The sequence below is a fragment of the Ranitomeya imitator genome, chromosome 5 (assembly GCF_032444005.1).
Source record: "Ranitomeya imitator isolate aRanImi1 chromosome 5, aRanImi1.pri, whole genome shotgun sequence".
Classification (NCBI taxonomy): Eukaryota; Metazoa; Chordata; class Amphibia; order Anura; family Dendrobatidae; genus Ranitomeya; species Ranitomeya imitator.
The window spans coordinates 159,422,883-159,447,017 of NC_091286.1; the positions used below are offsets into that span (position 1 = coordinate 159,422,883).

At 44.8% G+C, this 24,135-nt stretch overlaps 1 protein-coding gene across 1 annotated transcript in view; it reads left to right on the forward strand.

Annotated features, from left to right (window-relative positions):
- LOC138681613 (pecanex-like protein 2) overlaps positions 1-24,135 on the forward strand; it is a 1,209,413-nt gene that overhangs the window by 401,106 nt on the left and 784,172 nt on the right. Inside the window, exon 10 of the mRNA XM_069769269.1 lies at positions 5,088-5,241. Coding sequence (XP_069625370.1) covers positions 5,088-5,241 — 154 coding nt within the window. The remainder of the gene's footprint in view (positions 1-5,087; positions 5,242-24,135) is intronic.

Below are 24,135 nucleotides of genomic sequence, written 5' to 3' on the forward strand. Positions count from 1 at the left end.
TTTCATGACATATTGTACTTCATGGTAGTGGTAAAATGTCTTTGATATGACTTGCATTTATTTATGAAAAAAACAGAAATATGGCAAAAATTTGTAGAATTTTGCAATTTTCAAAATTTGAATTTTTATGTATTTAAATCAGAGAGATATGTCACAAAAATTTCTTAATAAGTAACATTTTCCCACATGTCTACTTTACATCAGCACAATTTTGGAAACTAAATTTTTTTTATGCGAAGTTATAAGGATTAAAATTGACCATGATTTCTCATTTTTACAACACCATTTTTTTTAAGGGACCCAATAACATTTGAAGTCACTTTGAGGGGTGTACATGACAGAAAATACCCAAAAGTGACACCATTATAAAAACTACACCCATCGAGATGCTAAAAACCACATTCAAGAAGTTAATTAACCCTTTACATGCTTCACAGGAACTGAAGCAATGTGGAAGGAAAAAATAACATTTAACTTTTTTTTTTCAGAACCAGTATCTTTATTTTCACAAATGTAAAAAGAGAAAATGAACAACTAAATTTGTTGTGCAATTTTTCCTTATAACGCAGATACCCTGTATGTGGGGGTAAACCACTGTCGGAAAGGAAGGAGCATCGTTTGACTTAAGATCGGACACTATGTCGCGTTTGTAGAGCCCCTGATGTGCCTAAATAGTGGAAACCCCCCACAAGAGACAACATTTTGGAAACTAGACCTCCGAAGGAATTTATCTAAATGTGCGGTGAGCACTTTGAACCCCCAAGTGTTTCACTAAAGTTTATAATGCAGAGCCCTGAAAATAAAAAATATTTTTTTTCACAAAAAATATTTTTTAGCCCCCAGTTTTTTATTTTCACAAGGGTCACAGGAGAAATTAGACCCCCAAAGTTGTTGTGAAATTTGTACTGAATATGCTGATACCCCATATGTGAGGGGAAAACCACTGTTTTAGGCGCATGGCAGAGCTCGGAAGGGAAGGAGTGCCGTTTGACTTTTTCAATGTAGAATTGGCTGGCATTGACATCGGATGCCATGTCGCATTTGGAGAGCACCTGATGTACCTAAATACTTGAAACCCCCACTAGGGACACCATACTAGCCCCCCCCAAGGAACTTATCTAGATGTGTGGTGAGTACTTTGAACCCCCAAGTGTTTTACTACAGTTTATAATGCAGAGCCGTGAAAAGAAAAAAAAAATTCCCACAAAAAATTATTTTTTAGCCCCCAGTTTTGTATTTTCCCAAGGGTAACAGGAGAAATTGGACCCCAAAAGTTGTTGTTCAATTTGTCCTGAAAACACCGATACCCTATATGTGGGGGTAAACTACTGTTTGAGCGCATGGCAGAGCTCAGAAAGGAAGGAGCGCCGTTTTGTAATGCAGACTTTGATGGAATGGTCTACGGGCATCATGTTGTGTTTGAAGAGTCCCTGATGTGCCTAAACAGTAGAAACCCCCCACAAGTGACCCCATTTTGGAAACTAGACCCCCCAGGAACTTATCTAGATGTGTTGTGAGAACTTTGAACCCCCAAGTGTTTCACTAAAGATTATAACGCAGAGCCATGAAAATAAAAAATATTTTTTAGTTCTCAATTTTTTATTTTCACAAGGGTCACAGGAGAAATTGGACCACAAAATTTGTTGTCCAAATTGTCTGGAGTACGCCGATACCCCACATGTCGGGGTAAACTACTGTTTGGGCGCACGGCTGAGCTCGAAAGAAAGGAGCACCATTTTACTTTTTCAACGCAGAATTGAGATCGTACGCCATGTCGCATTTGGAGAGCCCCTGATGTGCCTAAACTGTGGAAACTCCCCAATTCTAACTCCAACTCTAACCCCTACACATCCCTAGCCCTAATCCCAACCCTAACCACTACCCTAACCCAATCCTAACCTAATCCCAACCCTACCCCTAATCTCAACCCTAAAACTAATCCCAACCCTAACCCTAATCCCAACCGTAAATGTAATCCAAAACCAAATCCTAACCCCAACTCTAGCCCCAACCCTAACCCTAACTTTTGCCCCAACCCTAAACCTAACCCTAACTTTAGCCCCAACCTTTACCCTAACTTTAGCCCCAACTCTAACCTTATCCCAAGCTTTAGCCCAACTCACTTTAGCCTAACTCTAACCCTAATGGGAAAATGGAAATAAATATATATTTTTTATTTCATTGTTTTTTTCTATTTAAGGGGGTAATAAAGGGGGGTTAATTTACTTGTATTATCACTGTGATAGGGTCTATCACAGTGATCAAAATGAACCAATAGGAAAAAATCTCCTATAGTTGCCGAGTGCCGGCTGGCACATAACGGCGGGCTCACTACGCATGCGCCCACCATTGTCTTACTGGAAGAAGACGCCAGCAGCCGTGGGGGGAAGGAGGAGGATCCAGTGACACCAGTAAGTATTGGGGGATCAGGGGACCCTATCACTCTCTCCTCTGATATGCATTCACATCAGAGGAGAGAGAAATTAAATCGCAAATTGGACTTTTTTTGCGGTCGCCGTTATATGGTTAATAACGGCGATCGCAACCCCGGGGTTGGTAGAAACCGACCCGAATCATGTTCTCTGGGGTCTCCGCTACCCCTGGCAGCCAAGCACCCAGGAGAAAATCGGACTCTGGGGGTGCTACACCCTTAACTACCGCTGTTAAAAGGCGTATTGGCAGTCGTTAAGGGGTTAAAGTCAGGTCCCCTACTGTATGACACTAGGAACAGAAGAATTTTTTGTGGTCTCTGGATAAGGGCTCTACAGCTTAATTTCAACCCAACAAAATGACAAAGTGTGATACGGTGGGTTGTTTAACCTTTTGCAACTGAAAAATTATAATTTTTTTTAATGTGCCTTAGGTCTGCAGACAGTTTCATATCACCATAGCACTAAATGACAAGGTGGGAAATAGCAGGCTGTTTCACATTTAGCTAGTGAAAAAATATTATTTAGAATGCTATAATCATGCATGGAGCACAATAGAAGGCACAACACACTGGTAGGACATGTGCCCTGCTGGCTTTATCTGTGGACCTCAGTAAATGCAAAAAAAAGTGCTTGAAGGTAAATTTAACATTCATACTGGACACTAGCAAGCTACACTATCTGACTGATATACAACCGCATGGCTAGCAAGCTAAAATTTTGCTGCTAACAGTGCCAGCATCACGAGCAGCCTCTCTGCGCTGTTACAGTATCAACATGGCACTAAAACAAGATGTCCGCTATTTATATGGAGAGGGACATGATTTCAGCAGCCAATGACACAAGCCGTTGTATCAGGACATTGTGGGTGTTTCCTGCACCCTGATTGGCTAACCGCTATGTGAACACAAAGTTAGGGGAAAAAAATGACTGTTTACAAGAACGCCGCTCCTCTGAGCTCTGCAAACCCCCTCCCCTCATCAAATACGTGCCAAACGCTCTGATACACCACTATTATCTTTACTCAAGTGCTGAAAATACTTTTGTGGCAACGAAATATTTTCCCACACTTTTCACAGAATGTTATCGAGTTTTACCGGTTTTATAAAATTTTGCTCGTGTTTTCAATCACGAATACGAATGTGCCATATTTGCGCTGATGTTTGCCGATCATTTTCCTAATAAATTCACTCATCACTAGTCAGGACCACTTTTTTTATGATCCTTCTTTGGACTACTGCATACCCAGAACACTCCAAAATGCCTGCCATTTGTTTTGCTCTGACTTAGTTGAATAGCTGTTGAAACTTGACATTTATTTATTTTTTACTAACAGATATAGCGGCATTAATTTGTCAGCACTTTGTTAACATCTCCATTGGAGCTCACAATCTAATCTACCTACCAGTATGTCTTTGGAGTGTGGGAGGAAATCCAAGCAAGCAAAGGGAAAACATACAAACTACTTGCAGATTGTCCTTTGTGGGATTTGAACCCACAACCCCAGAACTGCAAAGCAACAGTGCTAACCACTGAGCCACTGTGAGCAAGTTCCGGGATGCAGTAATGGACAGGAGGCAGAGCAAGAGTTAACATTAATTTTTACTTGAACAGGGGAATACTCCACATAGGGAGGGGAAAGGAGAGACAGGGGTATGACAGGTGATATGAACACAATAGGTGTGCTGAGGGAGGTAACGGGGCAATAGGTATAACAACTGTTAGGGTCAACTTATCAGTCTTACTGTTTCCTGACTGCAGAGTCCTAGGTTCCAGCAGTGGTGCCAACACGGTTAGCACATGATGAATCTGGTGTCATCCTGCAGGCATTGATGATCCAGTTCCTGGCGGTGACGATGGGTCCTCGACATCTTGCACTGGGTCCTGGGTCCAGGATTCAGGTTGCTGAGTGAAGCACAGTCTCCCAACACTGCCGAAGCTTGACGAAGCTCGACAGAAGTATGCGGGTGACAAAGGGTACAGTTCTCTGTGAGTCACCCGGTATTTCTTACGCGGCACGCGCGCAGTATTTACTGGCCCATTGCTTTGAGTACCTTGAGCAGCGGGAGCCAATGGGCCGAATGCAGTTCTTTGGTCACAGTCTCTGTGTCAGCAGGGATACTAAAGTGCGGACCTGCGCAGTCACGGTGCCCAGAGGACAGAGCACCAACCTTCCCCTGCTGCACGCTGCGTGCTCCCGCCAAGTCTAACTGACTTTTCACGCGCTCTGCCCTTTTTAGCCTACCTATGCCCCCTGCTGTCAAGTGCAAAGGTCAATACAGGTGTCTAAGCCTTCCCCCAGACAACAAAAGTGACAGTTCCAACAGTTCCAGACCCAGTGCAAGAAAGGTATCCCCAGTCCGGTCCCTCTTTTTACACCACCATGCCAGCCTTTGTCAGAGTCCCTCAGATCCTCATACTTGCCCATTTTTCCTACACCTAACAAACTTAATTTTCTATCTATTATATCCTAGCAAATGGAATGTCCCATTGCAATGTGACAATCAATGTTTTCATTTCATCTGTAAGTAGATTTGCTGCTATGGTTAGTTATTGGATAGATAATCAACAATTTATTAATCATTTTATATAAGGTATGAAACTTAATATATGGCATATCCTCATAAGTGTATTCGTTTTTATTGTTTTGTTTTGCAGAACAGAAAACATTGTTGAGAACATTTTAGCCATATTATTAGCCATCTTTGTGTCATTTTTTGGATTTTCAGTTTTGCAAAAAGATGTCTTCAGAGATATATGGATATTCCAGTTTTGTGTTGTCATTGCTAGCTGCCAGTTTTGCCTTCTCAAGGTAAGAATATGTGTATACTGAATATTTTTCTGGATTACGCATTATACCCTGTGGTTGTTTCTTCAGCATGTTCATGGATATTTATAATCTCTAATCAAATGTCTGAAACAGTTGTAATAATTCATGTAATACATCTGCAATGAGCATTTTGCTAGGATATGCCATCAACCTCTTTTCAGTAAGCGTTGCGCTGTCAGGATCCTGACAAATCCTAAAACACCTTTTTCGTTCATATATTGGTGCTTGTGCTAACTTGTTGCGTAGAGCACTGCATCCCCCCAATACACTTTGACAGCTCTGCATTCCCTTTATTCTTAAGGTACCTTTACACTCAGCGACGCTGCAGCGATACTGACAACGATGTCGATCGCTGCAGCGTCGCTGTTTGGTCGCTGGAGAGCTGTCACACAGACAGCTCTCCAGCGACCAACGATTTAAAAATCATAGTTTGTCAGGCATACGTAGCATAGTTGTGTGTGCTAGCCTTGTTCCACTATTTATTTATTTATTTTATAAATTCACCCAAAAGCCCCCCCAAAAATTAATACAGTCTGTTAAGCCAGGCTGAGAGCTGGTGTTTCATTTTGGGAAATATCGTATTTCGTGTGCTAGCCTTGGTCAAATTTTGTTTGTTTACATTCACCAAAAAGCAATGCATTAATACTGTCTGTTAAGTCAGACTGAGTCCTGGTGTATCTGCTTTTGAAAAATCAAATTTCCGCAGTAGCATAGTTCTGTGCGGTAGCCTTGTGCCGCTTTTTTTCTTTTGTTTTAAATTCAACAAAAAAGGACTCATATCTGAGTGCTCCAAGTTTGGGCATTTTAGGCCGGTTTTACATTGGTTTGGTGTCTGTTACTCTACTTATATACAGCACTATTTCGCATTTAAAAAAATACAGGCCACATATTTGACAGTGTGGCAATTCTGCCACAAGCCTCATATATCTGCGTGCTCCAAGTTTGGGCATTTTAACCCCTTCCCGACCCATGACGCCACGTAGGCGTCATGAAAGTCGGTGCCAATCCGACCCATGACGCCTATGTGGCGTCATGGAAAGATCGCGTCTCTGCAGATCCGGTGAAAGGGTTAACTCCCATTTCACCCAATCTGCAGGGACAGGGGGAGTGGTAGTTTAGCCCAGGGGGGGTGGCTTCACCCCCCCGTGGCTACGATCGCTCTGATTGGCTGTTGAAAGTGAAACTGCCAATCGGAGCGATTTGTAATATTTCACCTATTATAACTGGTGAAATATTACAATCCAGCCATGGCCGATGCTGCAATATCATCGGCCATGGCTGGAAACACTAATGTGCCCCCACCCCACCGATCGCCCCCCCCAAGCCACCGATCTGTCCGGTACACTGCTCCGGCTCCCCTCCGTCCTGTGCTCCGCTCCCCCCGTGCTCTTGTCCGCTCCCCCCGTGCTCCAATCACCCTCCCCGTGCTCCAATCACCCCCCCTGCACTCCGATCCACCCCCCCGTGCTCCGTTCCACCCCCGGCTCCGTTCCACCCCCCCGTGCTCCGTTCCACCCCCCCGTGCTCCGTTCCACCCCCCGTGCTCCGTTCCACCCCTCCCGCGCTCCGATCCACCCCCCATGCTCCGATCCCCCCCCTGTGCTCCCCCCCACCCCATCATACTTACCGATCCTGCCGGGGTCCGTCCGTCTTCTCCCTGGGCGCCGCCATCTTCCAAAATGGCGGGCACATGCGCAGTGCGCCCGCCGAATCTACCGGCCTGCAGATTCGTTCCAAAGTGCATTTTGATCACTGAGATAGATTATATCTCAGTGATCAAAATAAAAAAAATAATAAATGACCCCCCCCTTTGTCACCCCCATAGGTAGGGACAATAAAAAAATAAAGAATTTTTTTTTTCCACTAATGTTAGAATAGGGTTAGGGTTAGGGCTAGGGTTAGGGGTAGGGTTAGGGCTAGAGTTAGGGCTAGGGTTAGGGGTAGGGTTAGGGCTAGGGTTAGGGCTAGGGCTAGGGTTAAGGTTAGGGCTAGGGTTAGGGGTAGGGCTAGGGTTTCGGTATGTGCACATGTATTCTGGTCCTCTGCGGATTTTTCCGCTGCGGATTTGATAAATCCGCAGTGCTAAACCGCTGCGGATTTATGGCGGATTTGCCGTGTTTTTTCTGCGCATTTCACTGTGGTTTTACAACTGCGATTTTCTATTTGAGCAGTTGTAAAACCGCTGCGGAATCCGCACAAAGAAGTGACATGCTGCGGAATGTAAACCGCTGCGTTTCCGTGCAGTTTTTCCGCAGCATGTGTGCAGCGATTTTTGTTTCCCATAGGTTTACATTGAATTGGCCGCTGCGGATTCGCAGCAGTGTTCCATCAGGTTTACAGTACCATGTAAACCTATGGAAAACCAAATCCGCTGTGCCCATGGTGCGGAAAATACCGCGCGGAAACGCTGCGTTGTATTTTCCGCAGCATGTCAATTCTTTGTGCGGATTCCGCAGCGTTTTACACCTGTTCCTCAATAGGAATCCGCAGGTGAAATCCGCACAAAAAACACTGGCTATCCACGGAAAATCTGCACGTAAAACGCAGTGCCTTTTACCCGCAGATTTTTCAAAAATGATGCTGAAAAATCTCACACGAATCCGCAACGTGGGCACATAGCCTTAGGGTTAGGGTTGGAATTAGGGTTGTGGTTAGGGTTGTGATTAGGGTTATGGCTACAGTTGGGATTAGGGTTAGGGGTGTGTTGGGGTTAGTGTTGGAGGTAGAATTGAGGGGTTTCCACTGTTTAGGCACATCAGGGGTCTCCAAACGCAACATGGCGCCACCATTGATTCCAGCCAATCTTGTATTCAAAAAGTCAAATGGTGCTCCCCCAATTCCGAGCCCCGACGTGCGCCCAAACAGTGGTTTACCCCCACATATGGGGTACCAGCATACTCAGGATAAACTGCGCAACAATTACTGGGGTCCAATTTCTCCTGTTACCCTTGTGAAAATAAAAAAAATGCTTGCTAAAACATCATTTTTGAGGAAAGAAAAATGATTTTTTATTTTCACGGCTCTGCGTTGTAAACGTCAGTGAAGCACTTGGGGGTTCAAAGTGCTCACCACATATCTAGATAAGTTCCTTGGGGGGTCTAGTTTCTAAAATGGGGTCACTTGTGGGGGGTTTCTACTGTTTAGGCACACCAGGGGCTCTGCAAGCGCAACGTGACGCCCGCAGACCATTCCATCAAAGTCTGCATTTCAAAAGTCACTACTTCCCTTCTGAGCCCCGACGTGTGCCCAAACAGTGGTTTACCTCCACACATGGGGTATCAGCGTACTCAGGAGAAACTGGACAACAACTTTTGGGGTCCAATTTCTCCTGTAACCCTTGGGAAAATAAAAAATTCCAGGCTAAAAGATCATTTTTGAGAAAATAATTTTTTTTTTATTTTATTTTCATGGCTCTGCGTTATAAACTTCTGTGAAGCACTTGGGGGTTCAAAGTCCTCACCACACATCTAGATTAGTTCCTTTGGGGGTCTAGTTTCCAAAATGGGGTCATTTCTGGGGGATCTCCAATGTTTAGGCACACAGGGGCTCTCCAAACGTGACATGGTGTCCGCTAATGATTGGAGCTAATTTTCCATTTAAAAAGCCAAATGGCGTGCCTTCCCTTCCGAGCCCTGCCGTGCGCCCAAACAGTGGTTTACCCCCACATATAGGGTATCAGCGTACTCAGGACAAACTGGACAACAACATTTGGGGTCCAATTTCTCCTATTACCCTTGGCAAAATAGGAAATTCCAGGCTAAAAAATCATTTTTGAGGAAAGAAAAAATATTTTTTATTTTCATGGCTCTGCGTTATAAACTTCTGTGAAGCACCTGGGGGTTTAAAGTGCTCAATATGCATCTAGATAAGTTCCTTGGGGGGTCTAGTTTCCAAAATGGGGTCACTTGTGGGGGAGCTCCAATATTTAGGCACACAGGGGCTCTCCAAACGCGACATGGTGTCCGCTAACAATTGGAGCTAATTTTCCATTCAAAAAGTCAAATGGCGCGCCTTCCCTTCCGAGCCCTGCCGAGTGCCCAAACAGTGGTTTACCCCCACATATGAGGTATCGGCGTACTCGGGAGAAATTGCCCAACAAATTTTATGATCCATTTATCCTATTGCCCATGTGAAAATGAAAAAATTGAGGCGAAAAGAATTTTTTTGTGAAAGAAAAGTACTTTTTCATTTTTACAGATCAATTTGTGAAGCACCTGAGGGTTTAAAGTGCTCACTAGGCATCTAGATAAGTTCCTTGGGGGGTCTAGTTTCCAAAATGGGGTCACTTGTGGGGGAGCTCCAATGTTTAGGCACACAGGGGCTCTCCAAACGCGACATGGTGTACGCTAACGATGGAAATAATTTTTCATTCAAAAAGTCAAATGGCGCTCCTTCCCTTCCGAGCCTTACCATGTGCCCAAACAGTGGTTTACTCCCACATGTGAGGTATTGGTGTACTCAGGAGAAATTGCCCAACAAATTTTAGGATCCATTTTATCCTGTTGCCCATGTGAAAATGAAAAAATTGAGGCTAAAAGAATTTTTTTGTGAAAAAAAAGTACTTTTTCATTTTTACGGATCAATTTGTGAAGCACCTGGGGTTTCAAAGTGCTCACTATGCATCTAGATAAGTTCCTTGGGGCGTCTAGTTTCCAAAATGGGGTCACTTGTGGGGGAGCTCCAATTTTTAGGCACACGGGGGCTCTTCAAACGTAACATGGTGTCCGCTAAAGAGTGGAGCCAATTTTTCATTCAAAAAGTCAAATGGCGCTCCTTCCCTTCCAAGCCCTGCCGTGCGCCCAAACAGTGGTTTACCCCCACATATGAGGTATCAGCGTACTCAGGACAAATTGGACAACAACTTTCGTGGTTCAGTTTCTCCTTTTACCATTGGGAAAATAAAAAAATTGTTGCTAAAAGATAATTTTTGTGACTAAAAAGTTAAATGTTCATTTTTTCCTTCCATGTTGCTTCTGCTGCTGTGAAGCACCTGAAGGGTTAATAAACTTCTTGAATGTGGTTTTGAGTACCTTGAGGGGTGCAGTTTTTAGAATGGTGTCACTTTTGGGTATTTTCAGCCATATAGACCCCTCAAACTGACTTCAAATGTGAGGTGGTCCCTAAAAAAAATGGTTTTGTAAATTTCGTTGTAAAAATGAGAAATCGCTGGTCAAATTTTAACCCTTATAACTTCCTAGCAAAAAAAAATTTTGTTTCCAAAATTGTGGTGATGTAAAGTATTCATGTGGGAAATTTAATTTATTAACTATTTTGTGTCACATAAGTCTCTGGTTTAACAGAATAAAAATTCAAAATGTGAAAATTGCAAAATTTTCAAAATTTTCGCCAAATTTCCGTTTTTATCACAAATAAACGCAGAATTTATTGACTTAAATTTACCACTAACATGAAGCCCAATATGTCACGAAAAAACAATCTCAGAACCGCTAGGATCCGTTGAAGCGTTCCTGAGTTATTACCTCATAAAGGGACACTGGTCAGAATTGCAAAAAAACGGCAAGGTCTTTAAGGTCAAAATAGGCTGGGTCATGAAGGGGTTAAGGCTACTTTCACACTTGCGTCGTTTGGCCTTCGTCACAAATGTACCCGCAGGATATCTTCTTTCCCATAGACTTGTCTTGCCGATTGATCTTGATGTATCGCCATACGTCACGTCCGTCGTGCATTGGATGCGTCGTGTTTTGGCGGACCGTTGTCACGAAAAAAACGTTCAAGGGAACGTTTTTTCGTACGTCGGGTCCTGTATTTCCTACCGTGCATGCGTTGCCGGAACTCCGCCCCCTCCTCCCCGGGACTTTAGAATGGGCAGTGGATGCGTTGAAAAACTGCATCTGCTGCCCACGTTGTGCCGAATTTTCACAACATCCGTCGGTACATCGCGACGACGCTTATCGACGGCCCCGTACCAGCGGAAGTGTGAAAGAAACCTAAGCCATTAGTCCAGTTTTTTCCTGTCTGTGACTCTACTTATATACAGCACTATTTTGCATTTAAAAAAAATACAGGCCACATATTTGGCAGTGTTGTTTTCCGTGACAGGCCTCATATATCAGCGTGCTCCAAGTTTGGGCATTTTAAGCCATTAGTCCAGTTTTTTTCCTGTCTGTGACTCTACTTATATACGGCACTGTTTTGCATTTAAAAAAATACAGGCCACATGTTTGGCAGTGTGGTATTTCTGTGGCAAGCCTCATATATCTGTGTGCTCCAAGTTTGTGTATTTTAGGCTGGTTTTACATTGTTTTGGTGTCTGCTATTCTACTTATATACAACACTATTTTGCCTAAAAAAAAATACAGGCCACATTTTTGGCAGTGTGGTTTTTCCGTGACAGGCCTCATATATCTTCGTGCTCCAAGTTTAGGCATTTTAGGCCGGTTTTACATTGTTTTGGTGTCTGTTACTCTACTTGTATACAGCACTATTTTGCATAAAAAAATATAGGCCACATATTTGGCAGTGTTGTATTTCCTTGACAGGCCTCATATATCTGCGTACTCCAAGTTTGGGCATTTTAGGATGGTTTTCCACTGGTTTTGCTGTCTGTTACTCTACTTATATAAAGCACTATTTTGCATTTTAAAAAATTCTACAAAACCCCCAAAACATTTAAGACAGTCTGTTATGTCAGACAGAGGCCTGTTGTATCTGTGGAAAAATCATAGCTTGACAGGCATAAGTTTCATAGTTCTGTCTGCTAGCCTTGTTCTTTTTTTTAACTATACAAAACCCTAAAAAAAAGTTAACACAGTCTGTTATGTCAGGCTGAGTTCTGTTGTATCTGGTTTAGAAAAATCATATTTCAGCAGGCATACGTAGCATAGTTCTGCGTGCTAACCTTGTGCCACTCTTTTTTGGGGGGTTTTAAATTCACCAAAAAGCCAAAAAAAATTTAATACATTCTGCTATGTCAGGCTGAGGCCTGGTGTTTGTGTTTGAAATATCATAGCTTTGCAGGCATACTGATCAGATATCATTTAGCTCCAAATAAATACATTTGTGTTGAGCTTTTGAAATAGTGAAGTAGTTCACTTAAAATGGGCAAGGCAAGGGGAAAGGGACGGGGAAGAGGATGTGATGCTGATGGTGCATGCAGAGAACGAGGCCGCGGCCAAGGTGAAAGTGGGCCACAACAAAGATCCACATCTTCTTGCTCGACCTTCCTGTCTCAGTTTCTAGGGGACCGCAGCACACCACTATTGAAGCCAGAGCAGTGTGAAAATGGTTGTTGGTTGGATAGCGGATAATGCTTCCGGTCACTTAGCCACCACCATGTCTTCCACACGGTCAAGTCTGAGTAGCCGTGAGTGTGGCTCGGATATTACTCACCCTGATCATCCTTCTTCCCACCATGCCGAGTGCCCTGAGACAACTGATCCCACACTTGGACACTCTGAAGAGCTGTTCAGATTTCCATTTCAAGATTCTGGACTCTCGGCTGGTCAGCTTGAAGTGGGGACAGATTAGATCACATGTAGAGCTGCCCAAAGCTTTGATCAGCCTCAGGCACATGAAGGTGATGGTGGGAAAGTGTCACAAGAGGTGGACGATGATGACATACAATTGCCAAGAAGTCAGGAGGAGGAGTAGGGTGCAGATGTGGAAGACGAGGTGGTGGATGACATAGTGACTGACCCAACCTGGCAGGAGGACATGCATAGCAAGGACAGCAGCACACACGGGGAAGGAGGCATATCCCCCCCCAACAGGCAGGAAGAAGCAGTGTGGTGGCCACAGACAGAAAGCATGCATCCATTCCCTGTAACACCAACATGGGTGAAGTTGCCATTACAATTGTTAGATCTTCCCGAGTCTGGTTATTTTTTAAAGACTCTGCCGATAACCCCAACTAGGCCATTTGTAGCACCTGCCATGCCCGCATCAGCAGGGGTAGAAAAACAACCAGCCTGACCACCACCAGCATGATCAGGCAAATGGCAGCAAAGCACCTAACTTTGTGGGCTGAACCCCAGGTTCCAGGAACACTGTCTGCAGGTGACACCACTGCTTACTTCCATGGTTTTGCTTAGAAGCCAATCCCCAGTCCACCGTGCATGTCAAGATGCCTCTAGCCCTGCACCTGTTGTTGCCCACAGTCAAGCATCACTATCATCAAGCCCATCCACGTCCTTTTCCCAGCACTGCCTTCAGTTGTCTATACCCCAGTCTTTGGAACACAAGCGGAAATACCCAGCCAACGCCCCACAGGCCACAGTCCTAAATTGTAATATTCCTCTTCTGCTTGTGCTCGAAATGTTGCCTTTTAGGCTCATTGAGACGGAAGCTTTCCGCAACCTGATGGCGGCGGCCCTCCCATGGTACTCGGTCCCCAGTCGCCACTATTTCTCTCATTGTGCAATACCGACATTACACCAGCATGTGTCTCACAACATTGCTGTTACAGGGAAAGTCCACCTAAACATGGACACATGGACAAGTGCTTGTAAGCAGGGATGTTACATCTCACTGTCGGCACACTGGGTTAACATAGTGGAAGCAGGGACCCAGTCAGACCTCGGGATGGAACACATCCTCCCCACGCCAAGCATTGCTGGCCTTAAGTCAATCAGGGTTGCCCCCACAGTCTACAGCTCCTGCACCTCCTCCTCCTCTTCATTCTCCATCTCTGAAATCAACACATCAGTCAGAAGCTGGAAGCACTGCAGCACTGCCTCAGCCAAGTGCCAACAGGCTGTGCTGAAGCTAATCTGCATAGGTGACAAACCGCACAATGCAGAAGAGTTGTGGACAGTGCTGAAAGAGCAGTCAGATATTTGGATGACATCGCTGAACCTACAGCCAGGCATGGTCGTATGTGACAATAACCGTAACCTGGTGGCAGCTCTGAGGCAAGTTGAGCTCTCACACGTACCTTGCCTGGCCCATGTGCTTAACCTCGTGGTTCAACGTTTTCTGAAAAGCTACCCAGAGCTGCTGGATCTGCTAGTGAAAGTACGCCGTCTGTCTGTCCATTTTAAAAACTCAGCTACAGCTTCAGCCACCCTTTCCATGCTTCAGCAGCGTTTGCAGCTTCCAGCTCACCGACTGGTGTGTGATGTCCCAATTCGCTGGAACTCCGTGCTCCATATGTTGGAAAGGATTTGTGAGCAGAAGAGGGAATTTGTTGACTACCAACATCAACAAGGCCATCGATATTCAGTGCAGACTTCACACATAAGACCTCAGGAGTGGAAATGGATGTCAGACATATATACCCTCCTCCAAAATTTTGAGGACTGCATTAAGATGGTGAGCGGCGATGACGCCATAATTAGCATCACCATCCTGCTTCTCAGCATTCTGATAACCTCTCTGCTCACAATTAAAGAGGATGCATTGCAGGCAGAGCACGAGGACATGGAGCAAGGAACCATACAAGGGGATTACACTCAGCCCAGTTTCATGTCTTCTCAATGTCGATTGGTAGGCAATGAGGAGGAGGAGGAGGAAGAACAGGAGCTACTTTCAGGCACTATTGATAGTACTACAAGCACAGCTGTCATACTGTCTGTTCAGCAGAGATGGCCTGAGGACAGGGTGGAGGAGGATGAGGAGGAAGAGGAGGACAGCATGGTCAGCCGTCCTGTTGGTGAGGACACAGAAGTCTTGCCTGTTAGCAGTCTAGCACTCATGGCTGACTTTGTTGCGCTGCGTTTCACATGACCCTCGCATTATAAAAATTTTTGATGACACTTATTACTGGTTGGTGACACTTCTAGACCCACGCTACAAGGAGTACTTTCAATCTCTTCTGCCAGAGGAAGAGAGGTGTATTAAAATGTTGCAGTACCTAAGGGCCCTTGTAGCGGAATTACTTAGAAAATTCCCATGTGAGAACGCGGTCAGCAAACGTCAGAGTTCGTTGTACAACAAAGGAGTCCAAGAGAGACAGAAGTACAATCCAGCTCAGGCAGGAGAACAATGGCAAAGTTCTGGGACAGTTTTCTTAGACCCTCCAATCATGGCGGCACAGAGGCAAGGGGTGCTGTCACAACAAGTGCAATGTTTGGGAAGATGGTGAGGGAGTACATTGCAGATCGTACAAATGTCCTCCAGGATTCCTCTGTGCCTTTTAATTATTGGGTATCTAAGCTGGACACGTGGCATGAACTGGACCTCTCACATCTTGGAGGTCCTGGCCTGCCCTAGTGCTAGCGTTCTGTCAGAGTGGGTTTTTAGTGCCGCTGGTGGAGTTATAACAGATAAGCACATCCGCCTGTCAACTGAAAATGCTGACAGGCTGACTCTTATAAAAATTAATAAGGGATGGATTGGGAAAGACTTCTGTACACCATCAAGAGAAAACAGCGAAACATAACCTCGAATACATTCTGTGTTTCGGGGAGGTGTATTCTCATGCACCTCTTCACAACCACATATGGGGATATGTGTTGTGAATTCTGTGGCCAAGCTCCCTCCTGTGGTCGTGAGTGGTACTTCGGCTGGTTCTGTCTATGAGCTTCCTTTGGTGGATGAGAGTGGTACTGCGGCTTCTGAGTTTCCTTCCTCAGGTGATGAGGTTAAGTCGTTAAGTGCTGCTCTATTTAACTCCACCTAGTGCTTTGATCCTGGCCTCCAGTCAATGTTCCAGTATTGGTCTTGCTTTCTCCTGGATCGTTCCTGTGGCCTGTCTATCCTTCATAAGCTAAGTTTTGCTTGTGTTATTTTTGTTTGCTATTTTTTCTGTCCAGCTTGCTATATTGGTTTTTCTTGCTTGCTGGAAGCTCTGGGACGCAGAGGGAGCACCTCTGTACCGTTAGTCGGTGCGGAGGGTCTTTTTGCCCCCTCTGCGTGGTTGTTTGTAGGGTTTTGTGTTGACCGCAAAGCAATCTTTCCTATCTTCGGTCTGTTCAGTAAGTTCGGCCTCACTTTGCTAAATCTATTTCATCTCTGCGTCTGTATTTTCATCTCTACTCACAGTCATTATATGTGGGGGGCTGCCTTTTCCTTTGGGGTATTTCTCTGAGGCAAGGTAGGCTTATTTTTCTTTCTTAGGGCTAGCTAGTTTCTCAGGCTGTGCTCGAGGCGCATAGGTCTGGTCAGGAGCGCTCCACGACTACCTTTAGTGTGGTTGGATAGGATTAGGGATTGCGGTCAGCAGAGTTCCCACGTCTCAGAGCTCGTCCTATGTTTTTGGTAATTGTCAGGTCACTTTGTGTGCTCTGAACTACAAGGTCCATTGTGGTTCTGAATCACCTGTTCATAACAGTACTGGAGGCCCAAAGTACTAATGCTTCTCAATAGAGGGAAAAGAGAAGTTCTGAGACCATTTTTTTTTCTTTGCACTGTGTTCTGTCTTTCTTTTCCCCTTTACATCAGGGTGGTTCAGAACACAGGTGTGGACATGGACATTCAGGGTCTGTTCTCTTTGATGGATAATCTCGCTATAAATGTACAGAACATTCAAGATTTAGTGGTTCAGAATCCTATGTTAGAACCTAAAATTCCTATTCCTGAGTTATTTTCTGGAGATAGAGCTAAGTTTTTGAATTTTAAAAATAATTGTAAACTATTTCTGGCTTTGAAACCCCGCTCCTCTGGTGACCCAGTTCAACAAGTTAAGATCATTATTTGTTTATTACGTGGCGACCCTCAAGACTGGGCATTTTCCCTTGCGCCAGGAGATCCTGCATTATGTAATATTGATGCGTTTTTTCTGGCGCTCGGATTGCTGTATGATGAACCTAATTCAGTGGATCAGGCAGAGAAAAATTTACTGGCTCTGTGTCAGGGTCAGGATGAGATAGAGATTTATTGTCAGAAGTTTAGAAAGTGGTCCGTGCTCACTCAATGGAATGAATGTGCGCTGGCAGCTATTTTCAGAAAGGGTCTCTCTGAAGCCCTTAAGGATGTCATGGTGGGATTTCCTATGCCTGCTGGTCTGAATGAGTCTATGTCTTTGGCCATTCAGATCGGTCGACGCTTGCGTGAGCGTAAATCTGTGCACCATTTGGCGGTATTATCTGAGCATAAACCTGAGCCTATGCAGTGCGATAGGACTTTGACCAGAGTTGAAAGGCAAGAACACAGACGTCAGAATGGGCTGTGTTTCTACTGTGGTGATTCCACTCATGCTATCTCCGATTGTCCTAAGCACACTAAGCGGTTCGCTAGGTCTGCCACCATTGGTACGGTACAGTCGAAATTTCTTTTGTCCGTTACTTTGATCTGCTCTTTGTCTTCCTATTCTGTCATGGCATTTGTGGATTCAGGCGCTGCCCTGAATTTGATGGACTTGGAGTATGCTAGGCGCTGTGGGTTTGTCTTGGAGCCCTTGCAGTGTCCTATTCCATTGAGAGGAATTGATGCTACGCCTTTGGCCAAGAATAAGCCTCAGTATTGGACCCAGCTGACCATGTGCATGGCTCCTGCGCACCAGGAGGATATTCGCTTTCTGGTGTTGCATAATCTGCATGATGTGGTCGTGTTGGGGTTGCCATGGCTACAAGTCCATAACCCAGTATTAGATTGGAAATCAATGTCTGTGTCCAGCTGGGGTTGTCAGGGGGTACATGGTGATGTTCCATTTCTGTCTATCTCATCATCCACCCCTTCTGAGGTCCCAGAGTTCTTGTCTGATTACCGGGATGTATTCGATGAGCCCAAGTCCAATGCCCTACCTCCGCATAAGGATTGTGATTGTGCTATCGATTTGATTCCTGGTATTAAGTTTCCTAAGGGTCGACTGTTTAATTTATCTGTACCTGAGCACGCCGCTATGCGGAGTTACGTGAAGGAGTCCTTGGAGAAGGGTCATATTCGCCCGTCATCGTCGCCATTGGGAGCGGGGTTCTTTTTTGTGGCCAAGAAGGATGGTTCGCTGAGACCTTGTATTGATTACCGCCTTCTAAATAAAATTACGGTCAAATTTCAGTACCCCTTGCCGCTGCTGTCTGATTTGTTTGCTCGGATTAAGGGGGCTAGTTGGTTCACCAAGATAGATCTTCGTGGTGCATATAATCTTGTGCGTATTAAACGGGGCGATGAATGGAAAACAACATTTAATACGCCCGAAGGCCATTTTGAGTACATGGTTATGCCATTCGGGCTTTCTAATGCTCCATCAGTGTTTCAGTCCTTTATGCATGACATCTTCCGAGAGTACCTGGATAAATTCCTGATTGTATACTTGGATGATATTTTGGTCTTCTCGGATGATTGGGAGTCTCATGTGAAGCAAGTCAGAATGGTGTTCCAGGTCCTGCGTGCGAATTCTTTGTTTGTGAAGGGGTCAAAGTGTCTCTTTGGTGTTCAGAAGGTTTTATTTTTGGGGTTCATTTTTTCTCCTTCTGCTATCGAGATGGACCCTGTTAAAGTTCAGGCCATTTATGATTGGACTCAGCCAACATCTCTGAAGAGTCTGCAGAAGTTCCTGGGCTTTGCTAATTTTTATCGTCGCTTCATCAATAATTTTTCTAGTATTGCTAAACCGTTGACAGATTTAACCAAGAAGGGTGCTGATGTGGTCAATCAGCTGCTGTGGAAGCTTTTCAGGAGTTGAAGCGTCGTTTTTCTTCTGCCCCTGTGTTGTGCCAACCAGATGTTTCGCTTCCGTTCCAAGTCGAGGTTGATGCTTCTGAAATTGGAGCAGGGGCTGTTTTGTCGCAGAGAAGTTCTGATTGCTCGGTGTTGAAACCATGCGCCTTCTTTTCCAGGAAATTTTCGCCTGCTGAGCGAAATTATGATGTTGGCAATCGAGAGTTGCTAGCCATGAAGTGGGCATTCGAGGAGTGGCGTCATTGGCTTGAAGGAGCTAAGCATCGCGTGGTGGTCTTGACTGATCACAAGAACTTGACTTATCTCGAGTCTGCCAAACGGTTGAATCCTAGACAGGCTCGTTGGTCGCTGTTTTTCTCCCGTTTTGACTTTGTGGTTTCGTACCTTCCGGGCTCTAAAAATGTGAAGGCGGATGCCCTGTCTAGGAGTTTTGTGCCCGATTCTCCGGGTTTGCCTGAGCCGGCGGGTATTCTCAAAGAGGGGGTAATTTTGTCTGCCATCTCCCCTGATTTGCGGCGGGTGCTGCAAAAATTTCAGGCTAATAGATCTGACCGTTGCCCAGCGGAGAAACTGTTTGTCCCTGATAGGTGGACGAATAAAGTTATCTCTGAGGTTCATTGTTCGGTGTTGGCTGGTCATCCTGGAATCTTTGGTACCAGAGATTTGGTGGCTAGATCCTTTTGGTGGCCGTCTCTGTCGCGGGATGTGCGTTCTTTTGTGCAGTCCTGTGGGATTTGTGCTCGGGCTAAGCCCTGCTGTTCTCGTGCCAGTGGGTTGCTTTTGCCCTTGCTGGTCCCGAAGAGGCCTTGGACACATATCTCTATGGATTTTATTTCGGATCTCCCCGTCTCTCAAAGAATGTCGGTCATTTGGGTGGTTTGTGATCGCTTCTCTAAGATGGTCCATTTGGTGCCCTTGTCTATATTGCCTTCCTCCTCTGATTTGGTGCCATTGTTTTTCCAGCATGTGGTTCGTTTACATGGCATTCCAGAGAACATCGTTTCTGACAGAGGTTCCCAGTTTGTTTCGAGGTTTTGGCGAGCCTTTTGTGCTAGGATGGGCATTGATTTGTCTTTTTCCTCGGCTTTCCATCCTCAGACAAATGGCCAGACTGAACGAACCAAACAGACCTTGGAAACATATCTGAGATGCTTTGTTTCTGCCGATCAGGATGATTGGGTGTCCTTTTTGCCTTTGGCTGAGTTCGCCCTTAGTAATCGGGCCAGCTCGGCTACTTTGGTTTCGCCGTTTTTCTGCAATTCTGGGTTCCACCCTCGTTTCTCTCCAGGGCAGGTTGAGTCTTCGGACTGTCCTGGTGTGGATACTGTGGTGGATAGGTTGCAGCAGATTTGGACTCATGTAGTGGACAATTTGACTTTGTCCCAGGAGAAGGCTCAACGTTTCGCTAACCGCAGGCGCTGTGTGGTCCCCGACTTCGTGTTGGGGATTTGGTTTGGTTGTCATCTCGTTATATTCCTATGAAGGTTTCCTCTCCTAAGTTTAAGCCTTGTTTCATTGGTCCGTATAGGATTTCTGAGGTTCTTAATCCTGTGTCTTTTCGTTTGACTCTTCCAGCTTCTTTTTCCATCCATAACGTGTTCCATAGGTCATTGTTGTGGAGATACGTGGCACCTGTGGTTCCATCTATTGATCCTCCTGCTCCGGTTTTGGTTGAAGGGGAGTTGGAGTATATAGTGGAGAAGATTTTGGATTCTCGTGTTTCGAGACGGAAACTCCAGTATCTGGTTAAGCGGAAAGGTTATGGTCAGGAAGATAATTCCTGGGTCTTTGCCTCTGATGTCCATGCTGCCGATCTGGTTCGTGCCTTTCATGTGGCTCATCCTGGTCGGCCTGGGGGCTCTGGTGAGGGTTCAGTGACCCCTCCTCAAGGGGGGGTACTGTTGTGAATTCTGTGGCCAAGCTCCCTCCTGTGGTCGTGAGTGGTACTTCGGCTGGTTCTGTCCATGAGCTTCCTTTGGTGGATGAGAGTGGTACTGCGGCTTCTGAGTTTCCTTCCTCAGGTGATTAGGTTAAGTCGTTAGGTGCTGCTCTATTTAACTCCACCTAGTGCTTTGATCCTGGCCTCCAGTCAATGTTCCAGTATTGTTCTTGCTTTCTCCTGGATCGTTCCTGTGGCCTGTCTATCCTGCATAAGCTAAGTTTTGCTTGTGTTATTTTTGTTTGCTATTTTTTCTGTCCAGCTTGCTATATTGGTTTTTCTTGCTTGCTGGAAGCTCTGGGACGCAGAGGGAGCACCTCCGTACCGTTAGTCGGTGGGGAGGGTCTTTTTGCCCCCTCTGCGTGGTTGTTTGTAGGGTTTTGTGTTGACCGCAAAGCAATCTTTCCTATCTTCGGTCTGTTCAGTAAGTTGGGCCTCACTTTGCTAAATCTATTTCATCTCTGCGTCTGTATTTTCATCTCTACTCACAGTCATTATATGTGGGGGGTGCCTTTTCATTTGGGGTATTTCTCTGAGGCAAGGTAGGCTTATTTTTCTTTCTTAGGGCTAGCTAGTTTCTCAGGCTGTGCTCGAGGCGCATAGGTCTGGTCAGGAGTGCTCCACGGCTACCTTTAGTGTGGTTGGATAGGACTAGGGATTGCGGTCAGCAGAGTTCCCACGTCTCAGAGCTCATCCTATGTTTTTGGTAATTGTCAGGTCACTTTGTGTGCTCTGAACTACAAGGTCCATTGTGGTTCTGAATCACCTGTTCATAACAGATATGCTTCCAAATTTGGTCTGTTTGTTCTTATCCTCTTCCTTATGCTCATCCAGAATCACTAGATGACCAGGGTGAACGTGTTCTGTACTGTTATAGGCTGGTGAATTTTGGGCAAGGGGACTGTGATGGCACTATTTTATTTATTAAAAAAAGACCCCCCATTGGGGAATTGTTTGTCAGCTCATGCCTTCCATTACAAGTCTCAGAGACCCACACCCCTACATTGGGCCTACTTCTTAACTCGGTTTCCTGCAATGTCTCTTCCATACCTGCCACTTGATCACCAGGGTTAAAGTGCTCTGTACTGTTATAGGCCACTGAATTTTGGGCAAGGTGGTTGTAATGGCACTAGTTTATTTATTAAAAAAGATACCCCCCATTGCAGAATTGTTTGTCAGCTCATGCCCTCTATTACAAGTCTCAGAGACCCATACCCCTACATTGGGCCTACTTCTTAACTGTTTCCTGCAGTGTCTCTTCCTTATCTCCAATGACATGACCTGAGTGAACGTGTTCTGTACTGTTATAGGTCACAGAATTTTGAGCAAGGGGGGCTGTGATGGCAATAGTATATTTTTTGAAAAGGTACCCCCCATTGATGAAACCACATGCTTGTTGGCAAAGACTTAATATCATTTGTGTACCATAAAGAGCTCACTTGAAAAGCTCCTTTTTGTGTTGTCTGGTTGCTCACATTGGACACAATACACTTCATATAAATTTGATAAAGCAATGCTGTTTGGCTCAGTAGTTCATTACAAATATTTCTTTGTCCACTATATTAGTTTCTCTCCTTGAGAGCCATAACTTTGCTGCATCAAATGTAAAAATAGCGAATATACAAATGGCGATTTGAAATCCAGATTAAAATACTGTATACCGAATGCATTCAGACAATTACATAGCTGCATTTCTTGTAAAACATTCACAGATGTGACAGACAATGCTCATAGTGACATAATCTTGAGAAATGTTTGTTTATTTACTTCACAAACAGTTCTAAGCCTCTATATGTTTGCTGTTTGTCATTGTATAACATTAAGGTTTACTGAAACTCTGCCTGTGGTGGTTTGTTCTAAATCCTTGTGGCTTTTATATTCTAGGGGTTTATGGCCCCTCGTCTGATGACTCCATGATATCTCAGTTTCATACAACCTTGAAAGCTGGCCACTTGAAGGGCTGGGTGAAACTCTGCCTGTGGTGGTTTGATCTAAATCTTTTTGGCTTTTATATTCTAGGGGTTTATGGCCCCTCGTCTGATGACTCCATGATATCTCAGTTTCATACCACCTTGAAAGCTGGCCACTTGAAGGGCTGGGTGAAACTAGGGTTACTACATAGTATAAATCACTATATAAGACCAGAGAAACACGACTAAGACATATGCCAAAAGTGAGGTACCTGTACATGTACAGTGTGCTCATACCTGCATAACTGGGGACACCCATGCAGTGTAGGTAATCTCCGAGGGGTTCTCTGTCTTGGTGTTGTTTCTCTGATATTCCAGACGGATGATGTTTAAAAGCCTCTTGTTGATGATGTAAGTATACTGTATGTAGTTAATCTTTATATAAATAATCATTATATGTATTTAATCCTTATATGTACTTATTAACCTTTGTATGTTAAGTACATATACAAAAGTGTGCGCACTCATACTATTCAATCCTACTATTCCTTGAATTTTGTACTTTGCAATAAAATTGTGTTGTATTGCAAGCATTAGCCTTCTTTAAAGCCGTATCTGAAACTTAGTGTTAACAACATGTCAAATAAAATTGCCAAATTCTCCTATAAATAATTCTGCAAAGAGGGAACCATCATACCATTAAAAATACAAGTGGATTTTCATGGGCCCATCCAGTATGTGGGTTCAAAGGCATAATGGGGTGCATATGATTATGCAGCAGGGCTGGCCTTCCTGCCAATGTGTAAAACAAAGGAGTACGGCAGTACAAAATGCATATTGTGAAGTGGATTTTCATGGGCCCATCCACTATGTGGGTTCAAAGGCATAATGGGGTGCACATGACTATGCAGCAGGGCTGGCCTTCCTGCCAATGTGTAAAACAAAGGAGTACGGGAGTACAAAATGCATATTGTGAAGTGGATTTTTATGGGCCCATCCAGTATGTGGGTTCCAAGGCGTAATGGGGTACATATGACTATGCAGCAGGGCTCGCCTTCCTGCCAATGTGTAAAGCAAAGGAGTACGGGCGTAGAAAATGCATATTGTGAAGTGGATTTTAATGGGCTCATCCAGTATATGGGTTCCAAGGTGTAATGGGGTGCATATGACTGACTATGCAGCAGGGCTGGCCTTGCTGCCAATGTGTAAAGCAAAGGCGTAAGGGAGCACAAAATGAATATTGTGAAGTGAATTTGCACGGGCCCATCCAGTATGTGGGTTCAAAGGCTTATTGGGGTGCATATGAATTGGTAGCAGGGCAGGCCTTGCATTCAATGCAACATTTTTTAAGGAGGCCCTCCTGGACATCTTATGAAAGAGGTATTGTGGTGCGTTGTAATTCTTGGCAGCCCATCCACTCACAGCATAGGCTACAACAGTTTAGGAGACCCACTATTTAATAATGGCCAGTTAAGAAGATTAAACCAGTAAAAATAGGCTCTGTGACTT